This window comes from Helianthus annuus, chromosome 16 (assembly GCF_002127325.2).
Source record: "Helianthus annuus cultivar XRQ/B chromosome 16, HanXRQr2.0-SUNRISE, whole genome shotgun sequence".
NCBI classification, from domain to species: Eukaryota; Viridiplantae; Streptophyta; class Magnoliopsida; order Asterales; family Asteraceae; genus Helianthus; species Helianthus annuus.
This window is the reverse complement of record NC_035448.2, coordinates 96,903,809-96,921,401: the sequence shown is the minus strand read 5'-3', so window position 1 is coordinate 96,921,401 and position 17,593 is coordinate 96,903,809. Positions and strand designations below refer to the sequence as shown.

Sequence of the window (17,593 nt, the reverse complement as noted above, 5' to 3'; positions counted from 1 at the left end):
TACTGAAGGATATCTACAATGAACATCATATGCATAAATGCGCCATGAAGCTTCACATGCCGAGAGATATCTACAGTCATAATGCATTTTGATTTCGCCTTTCCCATTTTGTCGCTGACCTTCTTCATCATTTTGTACAACAATTTCTGCCCTATCGGCACCTTTGTTAATGTATTTGAATAAATATTTATCGAAGCAGCCTAGTTATACCATTCGACATTAATGTGTGCCTGATAACGTCTCAAAAGTTTGTTTTGTTATATGGTACTACACATCTGTTGTCTAGCTGAACATCAGATATCTCAACAAAGAACCCGGAATTTGTTCGTTTATACATCGGATAACTTTTCGAATCCAATGTAGTTTGATCACAGAATTTCTTAGGAAATTTCTTAGAATACTTACCTTGAACCATACATGGACAACTGAGATTTGCAAGACCACAAGGTCCATGAAGCATGTAGTCACTCACAAGCGTATATTAATCTTGATCTACACTCTTATCAGGTATTTCAGCAGAAATAAACTTATCAACATGCTCAACCGAAGGAAGCTTATTATCATCTTTTAAGAACAAACATATATGAGCGTGAGGGAAGCCTCTTTTTTGAAACTCTATTATATAAATCACTGCAAGACAATCGGGAATACAAACAGTAATTTAATATGTACTAATAAAAATAAGTGAAATTAGTGGAAACAATAATAAAATATTGTTAAATAAGTTGAAAATGAGTGATTATTACCTGCCGAAGTCTTTCCGAATAATGATTTTTCTCGCAAGTCTTTTATGATTGAGTCTAGCTTAATTTTGAACAGTCGGCATAAAATGTCTGGTCTATCTTCGGGATTAATGTTCTTATCCTTGAGAAATCTTTTAATCTCCGGCCACTTAGGATTACACATGATTGTAATGAAAAAATCCAGATAACCAAACCATTTACAAATAGCCATTGCGTCATAATAGTTTTCCCTCATGTAGCGTGAACCACCAGTAAATGAAGACGGCAGTATTACACGTGTTCCAACATTTGACATATCCTCATTTCCATTTTGATGGAGTTCATTAAGTTTTTCATATGACTCAGACTGGAGATTTTGTTGATGGAAACGTATGTAGAATAGACCTTCACTTTCAATCATTATATAGATGTTAACTAAGAACTGTTGCAAAAGTCTTCTGGCGTTTAAAATTAGAGCGAACTGATTGACCCTATCTTGAACATGATATGCAAAATATTCCCTCATTGTACATTTAGATTCTTTTTTTTGATGACGTTCCTTCTTTGTGAAGAATATCAATCCGATAACCGTCTTTTCCAAAAGGAAATAGTAGTGGATATTGAAGCGTGATATAGGATGGATGAAGCTCACTTATACGCTGTAAACCATCTTTTTTTGAATCAACAATAACATCTCGGTTGTCAAGTGCATCTTCAATATCTCCAACTATAAGCGCAGCAACTTCAGAAGATGTTGGTAAGTTGTATGTTCGTCCATCTTTAGTCCGCTTAGCCTTAAGGCGTAATTTAAGATCAACATGAGGATTATCAAAAAAACGATCTCTTGCACGCCTATAAGTTTTGACCAGTTGATTATTTGAATCTAACATCACCTTTAAGTATTCTATGATTTCAGTGTCAAGGGAATCTGAAGATGTTGAAGTTGCTTTCTTTGAGTTACTGTAAAGAATTAATTTCAAAATTTTATTTAGTTAAACTAAATGTTGGAAGAACATAAAATTAATTATTATAAGTAAGAAGCAAATATTAATGAGGTTTTGAGGAATACCTAAATATGTTCTTTCTAGTATATACTTCGTTATCTGTGTCATATATATAGAGCTGTGAGAATTTTGGTTGGGCACCATGTTTAGGGAGAAGACTTCCTAATGTATAATTCTATATACGAAGGGAGCATTTCCTCTATTAATCTTTGTATCAACTTTGCCACCCATTGAAGTAAAAGAAAACATGGAGTTAAAACGGTGAATATTTTGTAAGAAATATTTGCTCTTTGCGTCTAAACTCTTAAAAAGATTCTGATAATCTTGACTTGTTTCTTTAAATTATGGAATATGTACGTTTTAATAACCACAACAAAGCATGTAACTTGTTTTTCCAGATAAATCCATTCCTTTCCCTGCTTCAGACTCCCACAATTTGGCATTACATACTTCACATACTACTAACTGATCACCATGATCCAAATAATCTGTTAAATTGTATTAAAAAATTAATGAAACAAATTCAAAAATATAATTAAAATAAATAAAATGTTATAATTGATTTTAGATTAATTGTTGTAGTAGATATTTACATTTAGATACTCCTTTATATGGATCTTGCACAATTTGTTCGGCAGTAAATGGTGTTGATGATGGTGTATTTTGTAGATCATTCGTTAGTGATGTTGTTGAATTTGATGATGATATGTTGTTAGAATTTGTTATATTACGTAGCATATTCGATCTACGATTATCCAACTGTAGCTTTAGGAGTTTACGCCTCTCTTTAAATTGACGCCTCTCTTCGGTGTTGGTATTAGCATTATCGAGTCTACAAACTGGGGAAAAAATTGTTTGAAAAGTGAAAGCTAGAAAACAAATTAATAAATAGATATTTAGATAATGAAAGACTTACAATGTGATGTTTCAGCGTCCGTAGGTTTTGTAGAAGAACAATGTATTTCCGCGTTTAATCTTTTTGACATTTCCTTGTTTAATCATATAGACCCACTCTTCGTCTGATGCCCGTTTCGACTCTATGACCACATCATAAATTCAGTTAAAAAATCAAGTGTTTGATTCGACTTTTCTCACCACAAATTATAAGTATACTTATTAAAAACTGATAGGAAATTCTTAGAGTGACACGTAAATCGGAAAACATAATGGAAAATAAGGATGGAAAGCGGATGTGTAGATGCTATCGTCTTGAGGTGGAACACTTATCGCCATAATTTCTCTTCTAATTGTTTATGGGCCAATCTATCCGGACACCCACTGCGCCTAAATCCACACTTTTGCAAACCTAGACGCCTCGTATAGACCTATACGAGGCGTCCATGCACTGAATTCGATGGGTGTACAGGGGGTGTCAGGCACGTTGTTTAAGGAACCCTATACGCGGGGTCTTGGTCTATACGAGGCGTCTCCGTTTGGAAGTTTTTTTTGGCTGAAATGAGGGGTGTTTTGGTGGGTTTTGGGTTGGTTTTTTGGATGGTTTTTGAAGATTTGTTTTTTTGATGAAATTTTTTTAGGTTTTAAAAAAAGTTTTTTTTTCTTTTTTACACTATAAAAAGTTGTTGTTTTTTAAAAATTAACTATTTGCCTTTAAAAATCGTTTTTTTTTTATTTTTAAAAAAGTTTTGTTTTTTTTTTGTTTTTTACAATATAAAAAGTTTAAAAAAATTTTTTGTTTCAGCGTCGATTAAATCAACTATTTTAAAAATCGGCTCTTTAAATATATTATATTGTTTTTAACATTTTACTTTTTTAAATATTATTCTTTCGATTAAAATTTTATTTCTTTCAAATATTGTTTCCGTATTATATTCAGGGGTTATATTGTTTCCGTATTATCTAAATTTAAGAGAACAATCATTGAGTAACCGAATAACTGAAAACAAACATAAATATGACATATATAAGATAACTGTTTACATCCATAACAAAAATATAGAAGATAAGTTTGTACATCCACAATAACAATAAAAACAACAACAGGTCTATGCATCAAAATCCGAATCTGAATCCTGATGCTGCTGCTGCGGCTGGTGCTGCTGCTGCGGCTGCTGCTGCTGATGTGGTGCTCGAACCGGTGGAAGCGGTATCGGGGGTAATCCCTCTCTCTCTCGTCTATCCTGCTCCGCCCGTACCAACCAACCTACCAAATCGTCGAGCCTGTCAAGCCTGGCTCGTACATCCGGATGTAGTGCAGCTCCTGGGGCACCACCTCGAATAGCGTGACGTGGAAACTGAGGTGCCCCGGCAGGTGGCGGTGGCTGTGGCCCCGCTGCACCGTCTAGATCCTCCGGAGGGTCCTCCACGGGCACTACATCAGCAGGATCTGCAGGAGGATGAACGTCCTCGAAATGCTCTGGTAGGTCCTCCTCTCTCCATACGCCCCCCTCGCGGTTTTTAAACCGCGGGCCAACCGGGAACCTCTTGATAACCCTCATCCCCCATAGCGACGGCATACCCATCCGCGTCGGCATGATGGCCGGCGTCCGTAGATGTGGGTCCTGATGTGGTACGAGGCCAAATGAACGGGCAATGACGGTCACGTACGCCCCGCCATACAAAAATCCGCGCTCCTGCCGGTGATGGCCGGAGGCGAAGTACTGGGCTAGACCGTGTGCTAGCGCGCACGGCCTCCTATACAACAAACAATATAGGAAAAAAAGATCTGTGGTCGTACACCACTCACGGCTGTAGCCGCGCGCTGATATAGAAGTGGCGAGCAAATGGTGCAGATACCTGCAGATAGTGTTAGCGAAATACAAAAACAGAGATTAATAAACAGTGCATATAATCACAATAATTGCAATAATAAACGTACATACCTGTATAGTGGGTCGCTAACAAACGACACCCTCCCCTTCGACTTGTCATGCTCCCAATGATCCGCCCCCGCAATCACCTGCCAAAACCCAACAAGAGTGGGTTTTTCAACCACCACTAGCCCCGCTGTGTAGATCTCAGTCTCGATCTCCTCCTGCATGTATAAACCAGAGCGCACCGCAAACTCTGCTAGCGTCATCGAACGCTGAACGCCAGCAAGCCTGAAAGAAACCTCAGGCGGAGGGGGAGCACCTGGGTACGGAATCATAAATAAAACAATATAATAATAAATAATAAATAATAAATAATAATAATAATATTAATAACAATAACAATAATTAATAATAATAATAATAATAATAATATAAAGAAATAAATAAATAAATAAATAAATAAATAAATAATATTAATAAATAAATAAATAAATATCAATAACATTCACCTGGGTACGGAATCGGCACTGGCTCCCCAGGAGGGTGAAATGTGAATGACGAAATGAACTCGACCAGCAGCTCCCTGTAGGTCGGCGTGTGCGCCAAATCAAAAAGACGATGCCACGGGGAATCGATAGGTATAAACCGACGCACTCTCGGCGTCTCAGCAATCTCCTCCATCGCATCCCAGTCGATCGATGCATGCGATCCAACGTGCATCCTCCTAAGCTTCTGGCAATGACGGGCGGCGTCAGTGCCGTCGGGAAACTCTAGATAGGGATGCCCCTGCAACGTATCCACAGGCGGTCGCTGTCTCCGTCGTGGACCCTGCTGAACCGGCTCTATGTGCATGTCATCGCCCGGCATCAGATCGTCCTCCATAATAAATACTGTATACGTATACAATAATAATAATATTAATAAATAATAAATAATAAATAATAAATAATAAATAATAATATTAATAACAATAACAATAATTAATAATTAATAATAATAAATAATAAATAATAAATAATAATATTAATAACAATAACAATAATTAATAATAATAAATAATAAATAATAAATAATAATATTAATAACAATAACAATAATTAATAATAATAATAATATAAATAAATAAATAATAAATAATAAATAATAATATTAATAACAATAACAATAATTAATAATAATAATAATATAAATAAATAAATAAATAATAATAATATTAATAATAATGTTTTTAATAATAATAATTAATAAATAATAATAATAATAATAATATTTAATAATATAATTAATAAATAATAATAATATTTAATAATAATTAATAAATAATAATAATAATATAATTAATAAAAAAAAAAAAAAAAAAAAAAACAGACCCTCGTATAGCCCTCGTATAGGGCTATACTCAGCGTCCTGTTCCACAAGTTCTTCATCATCATCAACATCAAACCCCCAAAACCCAACCAAATTCAACTTTTAGGGCAAACCTACGGTCTAAAGGCATAAACGAGACAAAAATACTTAACTACGGGATGAAATACGTACCGGTGATGCTTCGATTCTTCAAAAATACGGTTGAAATACGTACGAGGCGTATAGATCCGAATGCACCGTATATGTGTGTGTTTTTGTTTGTGTGTGTGATCTGTGTCGTCTAGGCCCCCCCCCTGTGTTATACGAAGCCTAGACGCCTCGTATAGAGCTATACGAGGCGTCTATGCTTTTTGCTAAATGACATTTTTGCCCCTGTTTTACCCTTAGTATAGCCTTTTATCAGGGGCAAAATGGTAATTAACCATTCCAAAAAGATATTTCTGGAATGGTTAATTACCATTTTGCCCCTGAAAAAAGGCTATACTAAGGGGTAAACAGGGGCATAATGGTAATTTAATAATACATTTTATTAATTAAAAAAAGAAATGGCAAAAAGTAACCGCCTCAACTGTACTCCTCGTACAGGTCTGTACGAGTCGTACAATTTTGAAATTACCTTTTAGCCCCTGCTAAGTGGCTATACTGGGGGCATATCAGGGGTAAAATAGTAATTAACTAAAATGATTTTCAAAATTCAAATTCAAAATTCAAATTTAAACCGCTCAAAGAGACGCCCCGTACAGGTCTGTACGAAGCGTCTACTTTCAAAAAATTCAAATTTTGAATTTCAGATATTCAAAAATTGAATTTTCAAAATCCCGCTCAACTGTACTCCTCGTACAGGTCTGTACGAGGCGTCTGGTTGGTGTAAAATTACCTTTGAGCCCCTGGAATAAGCCTCTATTGGGGGCCTATCAGGGGCTAAATGGTCTTTTGTGCAATATGATACGAGGAGTCTAGTTCTATACGAAGCGTATAGTTTTTTTTTTGTAGAAAAATTTAAAAAAATACTATTAATTCCAAAAAAATATTATTCATTACAAAAAAAATACTATTAATTACAAAGTTACACTATTAATTCCAAAAAAAATACTATTAATTACAAAAAAAATACTAATAATTATAAAAAAATACTAATAATTACAAAAAAATTCTATTAATTACAAAAAAAATACTAATAATTACAAAAAAATTCTATTAATTCCAAAAAAATACTATTAATTACAAAAATCATTCTTCCGTGTAACTATCTATGTAATTAAGACTGGGGTTTGATCTTGGTCGAGGATTCATTATCGATGTATACCATTCTAGACGTGGCAAGTACATATCTTCCCATTGTTCTGTGTGGGGTCTTCGGTGGGTCAACCATAGCCCGTGTGCTGGTGGCATAGGATAATCCCCTTCCAGCTTAACATGTATGAAGTGGTTCTCGTTAACATGTGTAAGCGTTATGAATAATGGTTGTTGATTAGCCGGAGGACTTAGTATTGGGAAGTAAGTGGAACTCGCACCCATGGTTGTCGTTAACAGGTGCACCCCGATACCGTACGTTTGTGCAATAAGAAGTCCTGCAAAGGGGAAGTCCATCCAGTGATTCTCCCCACAACCGGCCACTGAATCCCAAATTAGGCCCTGACGATGCGTGTAAAAATAACCTGCAGCCCATGCTTCAAATATTGGGAACCAGATCGATTCGTTCTGATCCATTTCTTGGACAAGGTCCCTTCTAATACGCCCCCATGAACTCTGATCCATCCCTAAGCCCACAGCCACAGACCGAAACCCACAATGACCGTCCGGCATCACATCTCGTATGCACGAGACGTACGGATGGAACACTGGCGGAATGTCAGACTTAAACCGTTCGATGATTCCCACGTACTCGTCCCCAATGATTAAAGGAAAACCGTGATCATCTCGTGTCTCTTTCTTCTTAGAACTCTTTGAACGGCTTAGGGTCGCTTTGGGTTTTTGGGACCTTATAACCGACTGTTGTGAGGCTTGAGACGGAACGTACGAGCTGTGGCGAGGTTTATCGTACTTACTTTGTCGTGAACCTTCAAAGCACGTGTTTGCATCACCGAAGGAGCTTCTCCTCAATTCTTCATCTATACGAGAGGCCTCGTCCAACCTTTCTTGTACCTGCTTTGTTGTTGGTCGGCCACGAGTATTTTGTTGGACAACCGGTGGTTTCTTGGTAGATTTCGTTGGAGTCAACACCGCTTTAATCTTTGAAAGCAGGCTTTTTTGCTGAGCTGGAGGGTGCGACTGTAATTGTTGTCTAACAACATCTAGCTCTTCGACCACGTCAAGGGAGTCGTCTATCAATTTACAACTTTGGAAGTTAAGTTTCCGCCAGAAGACGTCTATGTCTTCGAGTTGAATCGGATGCTCTGCACGGTTAAAAACAATATTGTTTAGGTAAAATGAAGGAAAGGAAATATATCACACAAGTGTTGTACGACGTTCAATAATTATTACCTTCACGCATGTACTTTTCTATCCTACAAGCACAGGGCAACCCACAGCTGTGCCACATTTGGCAACCACATGATGAATTAAAGCGCTCCAAGACATCTAGCCTCCTAATTGCCTCTCCATGCAACAAGTCAAGGGCTTTGTGGGATACTTTTCCAAGTAGGTGTTGAAACATCGGGTGTTTGTGGTGTTTCATTGTTTTTTCGATGCTTTCTCGAAAAGTCTTCCTTATTTCACCGAACTGTGTCTCAACTATATCCCGGACACAACCAACTATACGGTCCAGCGAGCTCCTATCTTCGACGTATCTCTTTAAGTTGGCATGTTGGCTCTCAACTCTGTTTGTAGTACGATTACCAAAGTTGCGCCTCTTATCAGTCCACGCAAAGACAAACATCTCCTTGTAGTCTTTTAGCCAGTTATCGTACACGTATTTGAAGACTCCTAAAAAGTAAAAATAATTTAATAAAATTTGCATAGGTGAGTCGTATGTTATTAGAAAAACTTACTAGAACGTTTGCACTCCACAAGTCGCTTTCGCATGTTGCGCAAGTGGTAGTCGTAGATGGGTATGGATGGAGACTCAATCAATGAACCCCAGAATGACAAAAATGTCTTCCAGTCGTCGTCTGTGAAGGCACCCTTGCAGTGCTTCATAACATTCTGTTGTATGTGCCACCTGCAAAGAAGCCTGGAGGCGTCTGGAAATACTTTAGCACACGCGCCCATAAGGGCTAGGTCTCTATCCGTTAAAATCACACGTGGCTCCATACATTCATCCAACATTGCCTTAACCCTCTCAAGCACCCACACAAAGTTATCACCCCGTTCTTTACTAACAACGGCATGCGCGATAATAAACGATTTGTTGGTAGGCGTCATACCAACAATCTGGATAAAGGGCATATTGTATATGTTTGTCTTGTACGTTGCATCGATCATCATGACGTGGGGGAATGCACGCCACAAGACTCTCGAGTCCCGATGAAGAAAGAAGATCTCTGTTACGATCTCTGTTCCGGGTTCTTCCCGGATCTCGTAAATAAAGTCGTTCTTCATCAGCACATTTTCTAGTGACTGCATGGGAGTCAATCCTTGTCTTTGTTCGGCTCTAATCTTCGCTACAACGTTTTGAACGTCTTTCTGAACATGAAACCTGTCGGGGTCCTGCTTCCTTATCGTTTGAAATATTTTGCGCGGCTCCATGTTTTGAGCTGTCAGCTGCTCGATCAGTTTCATTTCGCTTGGAGTAAACCTTCGCACAAACGCGTGGGCCGACAGGTCCTCACAAAGTTCGTGGTTATGTTCAATTGTTCCGTCTTTTATCTCCCAGGTTTCATACGGGTGGTTTCGGACAGCCAGCAGGTAAAACGGGCAACCGGTTTTTTTGCTTCCAGCTTTTCTAAGTGTTGCTGTACTCTGGTGCTCACCACCACGATCACATTCAAGCCATACCCTCCCGGTTCTTCCCCCGATTTTCTTTGATCGACGGGTGACAATAACGAAACCATCCGCATTTGCTATTTCTTGTATCCGTTTCTTTAGTTCATCTAAGGAGTTGAAAACCTGTAACATCGACAATAATAATAATAATAATAATAATAATAATAATAATAATAATAATAATAATAATAATAATAATATAATAATAATAATAATATAATAAAAATAATAATAATAAAATTAATAATAATAAAATATTAATAATAAAATAGTAATTTATACCGTCTTTTTTAAGTACAGACTGTCCAGAATGGGAGGTGCTTCACTACCATATCTACCATATCCACCATAACCACCATATCCTCCAACGTCCGAATTGTTTTGATGAACATAAGGAGTGCCCGGGGAAATGAATTGCTGATGATCACCGTCTCCTCCGTATCCACCGTATCCCCCGTATCCACCGTATCCACCATATCCACCGTCCCCTCCGTATCCACCGTCTCCTCCGTATCCACCGTCTCCTCCGTATCCACGGTCTCCTCCGTATCCACCGTCTCCTCCGTATCCACCGTCTCCTCCGTATCCACGGTCTCCTCCGTATCCACGGTCTCCTCCGTATCCACCGTCTCCTCCGTATCCACCGTGTCCTCCGTATCCACCGTCTCCTCCGTATCCACCGTCTCCTCCGTATCCACTAGCAGGGTATGAGTCATCTACAGGGGCTGTTTCATCAACAGGAGGATGCTTGTTCAAATCTAGAAACGGGCTGTTTTGTTTTCCTTGTATACTAGACACAACCTCCTCTTGCTCATTAGAATCGGGAATGCCAGACTCCTCCAAAATAGACAACCGTATCATCATTAGTAAATAATAAACGAAAACAACAAGTAATTATAACATTTACGCTAATAACTGTTACCGGAACGCTTTCGTGCCCCCAGTTTTCGCTAGAATATTGCCCGAAGATATAGTTGCCGTTCCAATATGATGACATTTCAACACTCCGGGATGATAATAACGCAAACACAAATAAAAAAACAAACAGAATGTGAGTGGTTTTTTGTTGAAACCTCGGATGTGGACCAAGAACGCACTGTAGGTTGCATTTTATGGGAGCTAAAGACGCCTCGTATAGGTCTTTACTCCCCGTATGCCTTTAAGTCATGTCAGACATAGTCCCTTCATAGTCAAATCGGTCAGTCCAAGACGCCTCGTATAGGTCTATACGAGGCGTCTAAGGGCCTTCGTATTGGCCCCTCGTACAGGCCTAGACTCCCCGTATAAGTTGACTGATGTGACGTTGTACGAGGTGCAGAAGTTGGTCGGGAAAAGCAACCCTATACGCTTCGTATAGCCCTATACGAAGCGTATAGAAGGGTGTGGATTTAGGGAACAAGGTGTCTGAATATGTACACCCTTGTTTATATTCATCCTTCTTATCTTGACTTTCTATTGTCTTTCTCCAATCAACTTTATTATAAGTTGAGTTCTAATATAATAACTAATAATTGTTATAATGTTTATTAAATAATCAATAAAATAATGTAAACACAAACCCTAAAACAACTTCTTTACCTGTTTATAACTCTTTTAATCAATCCAGTTATCTTATTTTTAAACGAATTTCTTTAATTATGTTAAAAGCTATAAAAAAGACATGCAAAGTAATTACATATGAAATAGAAAGGACTAAATTAAAAATATATAAGGGAATCACAATACCTTAATGTAGAAGCAAGGTAGCCAAAATACTGCTGCTGTTTTTGATGATGCTTGTTGAAGGTGCTCTTATGTCAAAAGATGATATAAGAGTTATATAGTGGAGATTAGGTTAGTTGTGAGATATTATTATTGTACTTATCTAAGAAAACTTTATGGGAGGCCTTATCAAATATTTTTTACGATAATTTTAATAATAAAAAGAACTAAAACACATGCAATGTTGACTTACGGTTTTTAATCAAATATGACATTTGGTTGGTAAGTGGATTCGGTTGGCTTAAAGATTAAGGATAATTTATTTCAAATTTAATCTATACTATATAATAAAAGAAATCATTTTACAGACATTTGTCATCATATTAGGTCATGTTTCATAAATAAGTATTATGTTAGTTTAATCTTTTCTAATTAATTATAGATAATCCTACTAAATATTATTTAGTTTTATTTTTTATGAATAATTATTATTAAGTTTAATCTCCTTCTTATTTATAATATATTTTATTTAACTAATAGAGTAAATTACGATTTTGACCCCTGTGATTATATCACTTTTACTCTTTTTGCCTAAAAAGAATTTTTAATATTTGAGTCCCCAACGTCTTTTTTTCTAATCTTTTGGCCCCTAACGTCTTTTTTCTAACCCTTTTGCCCCCTAACATTTAATGGATGAGGTTAGTGTTAGGGGCCAAAATGGTTAGAAAAAAAGACGTTGAGCGCTCAGATGTTAAAAAATTCTTTTTTGGGCTAAAAGGGTAAAAGTGATATAACCACAGGGGCCAAATTCATAATTTACTCTAACTAATATTATTTATCATTTATACATTTACGGAATTTTAGATAATGGGTCAAATTTATTGAAACTTCGTTAACAAATCTTGTGACAACCCGCACTCTCGATCCCAATCGTCGAGAAAGTTGTGTTTTATTATCATTCCTAATTATTATTAGTATTGCCATTATTATTAGTATTATTATTGTTATAATAATAACCGCATTAAGAGAAGTGCGTCGTTTAAATAATGGACCCGAGTAACGCACACACATTGGGCCACACACATTTTGAACCCTCACCTTACTACACATCGGCCCACACTTGAATGAGACCAAACATTTAAGCCCAAACTGCCTTTGTGTAGGAACTGTATGGGCTTAAGCCCAGGTTTTGGCCAAGAAGGATTGATTGCCCAAGTCTTTATCTCATATTTATACGTATCATGATTATTATTTGGCACAAAATCAAACAAACCCTACCTATTTCCAAGTCATGTACGGCAGGAGAAACCCCCCCCCCCCCCCATCACACTCGAAGCCTTTCAATCATGCATTCTTGACTTCGGTTAGTATATTAAAACTTTATTATTAATCCGCTTGTTGTTCTTGAGGATGACATGAATTATGCTCATATGTGATATTATATGTGGTTGTATTTTCCATGAACATATAGTAGGAAACCTTGGATACACTAGTGTAATACAAACAGATTAGTTATTATATGCTAGTGTTTTTGTTAATCGATGAATTTGTGTTATAACATGCTTATATGATGTACGGATCATAAATTACACTTGGTTTGATTGGTCTGATATAAGAGTTTTGCATTATAGTATTGGATCTTTGAGTTGTACCAGCAGGTTAGTCTAGGGGGCGACAATGGCTAGTTGAATTGAAATTGATTAGGGTTCCTGTGTGTGATGGACTGCATGATGAAGAAACATGTAGGAGGTTGTGATGTTGACGTAATGGGTTAAGCTTTATAGATTAATTGGGCTGCACATGCTGGTTTCGGCCGCATGTTTAATTAAAGGTTACATGGAACTGTTATCTTGGGCTATGGGATTGATCATGTATTGGGCCACCACTTAATTTCAAGTTGACCAACAATACTTATCTTCTTGTTATCGAAACCAAGACACACTCTAATCACTTGAATGTTATGGATAAAGTCTTATTGAGTTCAACAATTTCATGTGATGTCTCTGACAAGTTTTTATTATACTTGAATCAAATGATTGTTGTGACATCCCACCAATTCATCCTAGTGGACCACTAAAACAACTAATGAATTTATATAATAGTGGCCATACCATTAAATGGATTCAGAGATTTGGGCTATGCATACACGCCCGAAACTGGATTTATTAGACTTGGGGCCGCACTTTATTTTAAATGGACTAAAAAGTAGTTGGGCTAGGTCATGTTGGAGGTCCGAAATGGGCAGCCAAGTAATGGCAGACCATATACAATTTCAATACAAGATGTGGTAACCAAAGTGAATATGGGATGTTATGAGTTATGTTTATTTGCATATTCCTATGAATGAGATGTGAACTATTAATGCGTGCATCATGTTATTTGTATGTGTAATGTGAAAATACTGAGGGCCCGAATAGTTATTATAATTTGTAAGATAAATTGTGTCATTCGTGCTTACCATCTGTGGAGTATATATATATATAAGGAATATGTGAATTAACTGTAAGTGCAATATGCGGATTAGGTGCATCTGGGATTGATTGATGTTGGTAACTATTTTAGGACTTTGGTGATTATCTGAGAACAAGTAACTAAATCTTACCGAGCAACCAAAGGTGAGTTCATTGCTCTTTTCTCAAGCATGGATCCCAGTGAAGGGTTAACGGGTAACGTTCCGATAAGGAATGCATGGGTAACGGGATGTTGGTTATTGTACTCAGTTTTTCTATCATTGTAAGACCACTACATCTACCGGCACGTTGCTTGTAGGGCAACGGGGGTTATTAGTTGATAGCGCTATTAGGTTTGGCACCCTCACGACGTTCGAGGAGAACGGTCGTGAACTAATTACCTTAAAACATGACCAATGCTTTGATAGAGGCATTGGGGTTGGCAATCACATATCATCTGGCCATTCGGTACTCGAGTAATAACAACATCAAAACATCGAAACATCAACTATCATAACAACAAACAACATATCGTTTTGTAAACTGTTTTACTCACATGATCGGTAACACAACTTGGTAAACAAACACAAACCTTGAACTCACCAGCGTAGTCTGACACACTTGTTTACATGCTTGTAGGAAATTATTGAAGGAACTTGGGAACTTGCCGTCTGATGCTGCTGGAGTGATTATGGTCATAATAAACGATTACATTGATTTGGTTTTGATACATTTACACACTTATACGTTTATGCTTCCGCTCATCACTTTGGTTTTGGTTTAACTTTCAAACGATACATTTCATTCAATTGGGTAATTTAATTCGTTATGACTTGTGTTTGATATGATTGGTGGCTCTTTGTTGGATCGTTGCACCTCAAATAGGGACATACCCTAGGTGGTAATTTGGGGGTGTGACAGTTTGGTATCAGAGCCACTGGTTATAGAGAACTCGGTTTTAAAATGTTTTCATAAAACCAGACTATAACCGAATTGATCCAAACGATGACCATGACACTCAGCTTCAGATTGCAAGGTTCGTTCCTCGTTAGCTTATGTATTATATGCCTAGTAAATGTAACTATATTTATAGCCTGCACGATACGACATGGTAGGCATCATGACACATTGATAGTGTAACATAACACTTGCATCTAGTAAATCCTAATCTTGTTGGTAGTGCATATTGTGTGTTGATTGGGGTGGGAGAAACTTCAAACATAAGTTAAGAAGCATCGAGAGGAGCATGCAAACCGCCTTATTATCATGGGTGCACACATAATAATAACGCGTGGTGCATGCAAATCCCAATGAGGCTTAACGAGTGTAAGAGGGGTTTTTCCCTGTTTGTGTATGAACATGGTAGTTAATCGTTCTTAACGTGATAAACCTGAACACTTTCCTCGTTTTCGACCCCTAAATTAGTTCATTTCCATATATAGAAACATGAGTGGACGAGGAAACGGACGTAGCAACTGTTGATTGAAACCTTGTGTGCTTACCCTTTCTGTCATTTTTCCTTTCTGCGTTAATACCCCCCTTTTGGTACGTTGTGAGTGTGCATTCTTTCGTTTAACTTGCGTTACGTCATCAACTCGACAGGCATGTCTGCACCGTCCGCATCTTTCGACCAATCCCGGGCGCCAGGGAAGGCACCCGCTGCTACTCACTCACCCCCTGCGTCAGATGGAGACGCGTGCTGCTTACAGGAAGAGACTCGCACAGGGCGGGGAGTCGTCCTCCCGACCTACGCATGCACTACCAGTTAACTCCCTCAGCGCTCAGGCCGAGTCGGCTGTGAGTAAGGCCCTCCGAGATTATAACCAGATTCTAATAGGACAAAACCAAGTCTTAATGGAGCAAAATCAGAAATTACTAAGAAAGGTTGATACCCTAGGAGGGCGAGTGGAAGCTCAAGAGAAGCAGATACAGGAACTTAATAGGAGAACTACTGACTTGAAGGTAGAAGCCCTAAAAGGGCGTGAGGTACAAGGTCTGATACTGAGAGACGCTCGAGTGGATCATGAAAGGCTTAACTCGCATGCCGAAAGGATAGGTATGATGGATTGGAGGGTCCATCCGTTGGAGGAAGCCCGCTTCGCACCTGAACCCGAGCCAGCCCCAGTCCCGGCACCTCCCGAACCAGAGGCGGAAGAGTCTGATGAAGAGCCCGAAGAGGAGGAGGAAGAGTCGGAAGAGGAGGAAGAAGAGCCAGAGGAGGTCTCGGATAATGACGGAGACGATGATGATGGTAGTGACCTCGGGGATGGTGACGTGGACGATTGACTCGTCTTTCAATCGTTTATCTAGTTATTTTCTTTCAGTTGTTTTCGTATAAACAATCATGGTGATTAAAACTTTTGCGAATATTCGATGTAGTGACTTATATGGTTTAATTTGAATGGGTTTCTTATTTTATCGTTTAAAGGATATTCCTTGTACTGAGTCGTCACCTTACCTCTTTTTACCCTTGCACCACAAGAGTCACATCTTTGACTCTACGACAGTTACCTTAATTATGGTAAACCTCTCGCTGGCCTTTGTACTACTCGGTGCCTATTGGTTGATGCAATGCCTCTTGTTCGAGTTCGTTGGAACTCAAGGCGTGGACCAGAGTTCACGTGGGAGCGAGAGGATCAGATGAAGCTCAAGTATCCTCACCTTTTTCCCAAAGGCAAAGTCGAGTCAAGCAAAACTGATGAATCTCGAGGCGAGATTCCCCTTCAAGTTGGGGATGATGTCACAACTGAGCAGAACCCGCAACAATCTTGATTTCTCACTTCGTTCCTCTCAATTGACGCTTGCCATTTTCGGGACGAAAATTCTTTCAGCTAGGGGATGATGTGACACCCGACCTTCACAGTGTAAACTCAAACCCTGTTAACTTAGATATTCACTTGGACACCTCGTTTAAGTCCAGGAAAACCAAGTGTCTTGAAAATTTCACAAAACACTCACGGAATCGTATTACAGGTGAATAATGAATTGTGCGAAATTCTATGCAATGTGAAGTGAGTATGGACTACGTGAATCTTTGTGTTATGAGAATTACCTGAACTTGCATGCTAGATGACTTTATGTACTATGTGATTTGTATGTTCGTTTTGTGAACTTTCGTGAAACTACGTGTATATGCATATGACAATAGATTATTGGGAAATCTAAAAATAAAAGTGAATCGTATGTCTTAGTTTAAATTTCGAGGACGAAATTCCTATAACATGGGGAGACTGTGACAACCCGCACTCTCGATCCCAATCGTCGAGAAAGTTGTGTTTTATTATCATTCCTAATTATTATTAGTATTGCCATTATTATTAGTATTATTATTGTTATAATAATAACCGCATTAAGAGAAGTGCGTCGTTTAAATAATGGACCCGAGTAACGCACACACATTGGGCCACACACATTTTGAACCCTCACCTTACTACACATCGGCCCACACTTGAATGAGACCAAACATTTAAGCCCAAACTGCCTTTGTGTAGGAACTGTATGGGCTTAAACCCAGGTTTTGGCCAAGAAGGATTGATTGCCCAAGTCTTTATCTCATATTTATACGTATCATGATTATTATTTGGCACAAAATCAAACAAACCCTACCTATTTCCAAGTCATGTACGGCAGGAGAAACCCCCCCCCCCATCACA

At 38.1% G+C, this 17,593-nt stretch overlaps 2 protein-coding genes across 3 annotated transcripts; both read right to left on the bottom strand.

Moving 5' to 3' along the window:
* Window positions 1-1,255: 1,255 nt before the first annotated feature.
* LOC118488221 lies at window positions 1,256-2,712 on the bottom strand. The gene is made up of 4 exons (XM_035985459.1): window positions 2,643-2,712; window positions 2,320-2,595; window positions 2,193-2,214; window positions 1,256-1,682 (listed from the first exon to the last, which is right to left on the bottom strand). Exons 1-4 carry the CDS (start codon window positions 2,710-2,712, stop codon window positions 1,256-1,258), a joined length of 795 nt encoding a protein of 264 aa, XP_035841352.1.
* Window positions 2,713-3,496: 784 nt separating this feature from the next.
* Window positions 3,497-11,205, bottom strand: LOC110881912. 2 transcript variants are annotated; one of them, XM_035985933.1, is made up of 6 exons: window positions 10,712-11,205; window positions 10,072-10,623; window positions 8,856-9,912; window positions 5,007-5,387; window positions 4,567-4,816; window positions 3,497-4,480 (listed from the first exon to the last, which is right to left on the bottom strand). In XM_035985933.1, the coding sequence occupies exons 1-6, from the start codon at window positions 10,784-10,786 to the stop codon at window positions 3,730-3,732; spliced, it is 3,066 nt and encodes a 1,021-aa protein (XP_035841826.1). In that variant the 5' UTR covers window positions 10,787-11,205; the 3' UTR covers window positions 3,497-3,729. The 2 variants fall into 2 exon arrangements, with proteins under 2 accessions (XP_035841826.1, XP_021988649.2); XM_022132957.2 differs by lacking the exons at window positions 3,497-4,480; window positions 4,567-4,816; window positions 5,007-5,387 and adding exons at window positions 7,047-8,261; window positions 8,350-8,790.
* Window positions 11,206-17,593: the final 6,388 nt, after the last annotated feature.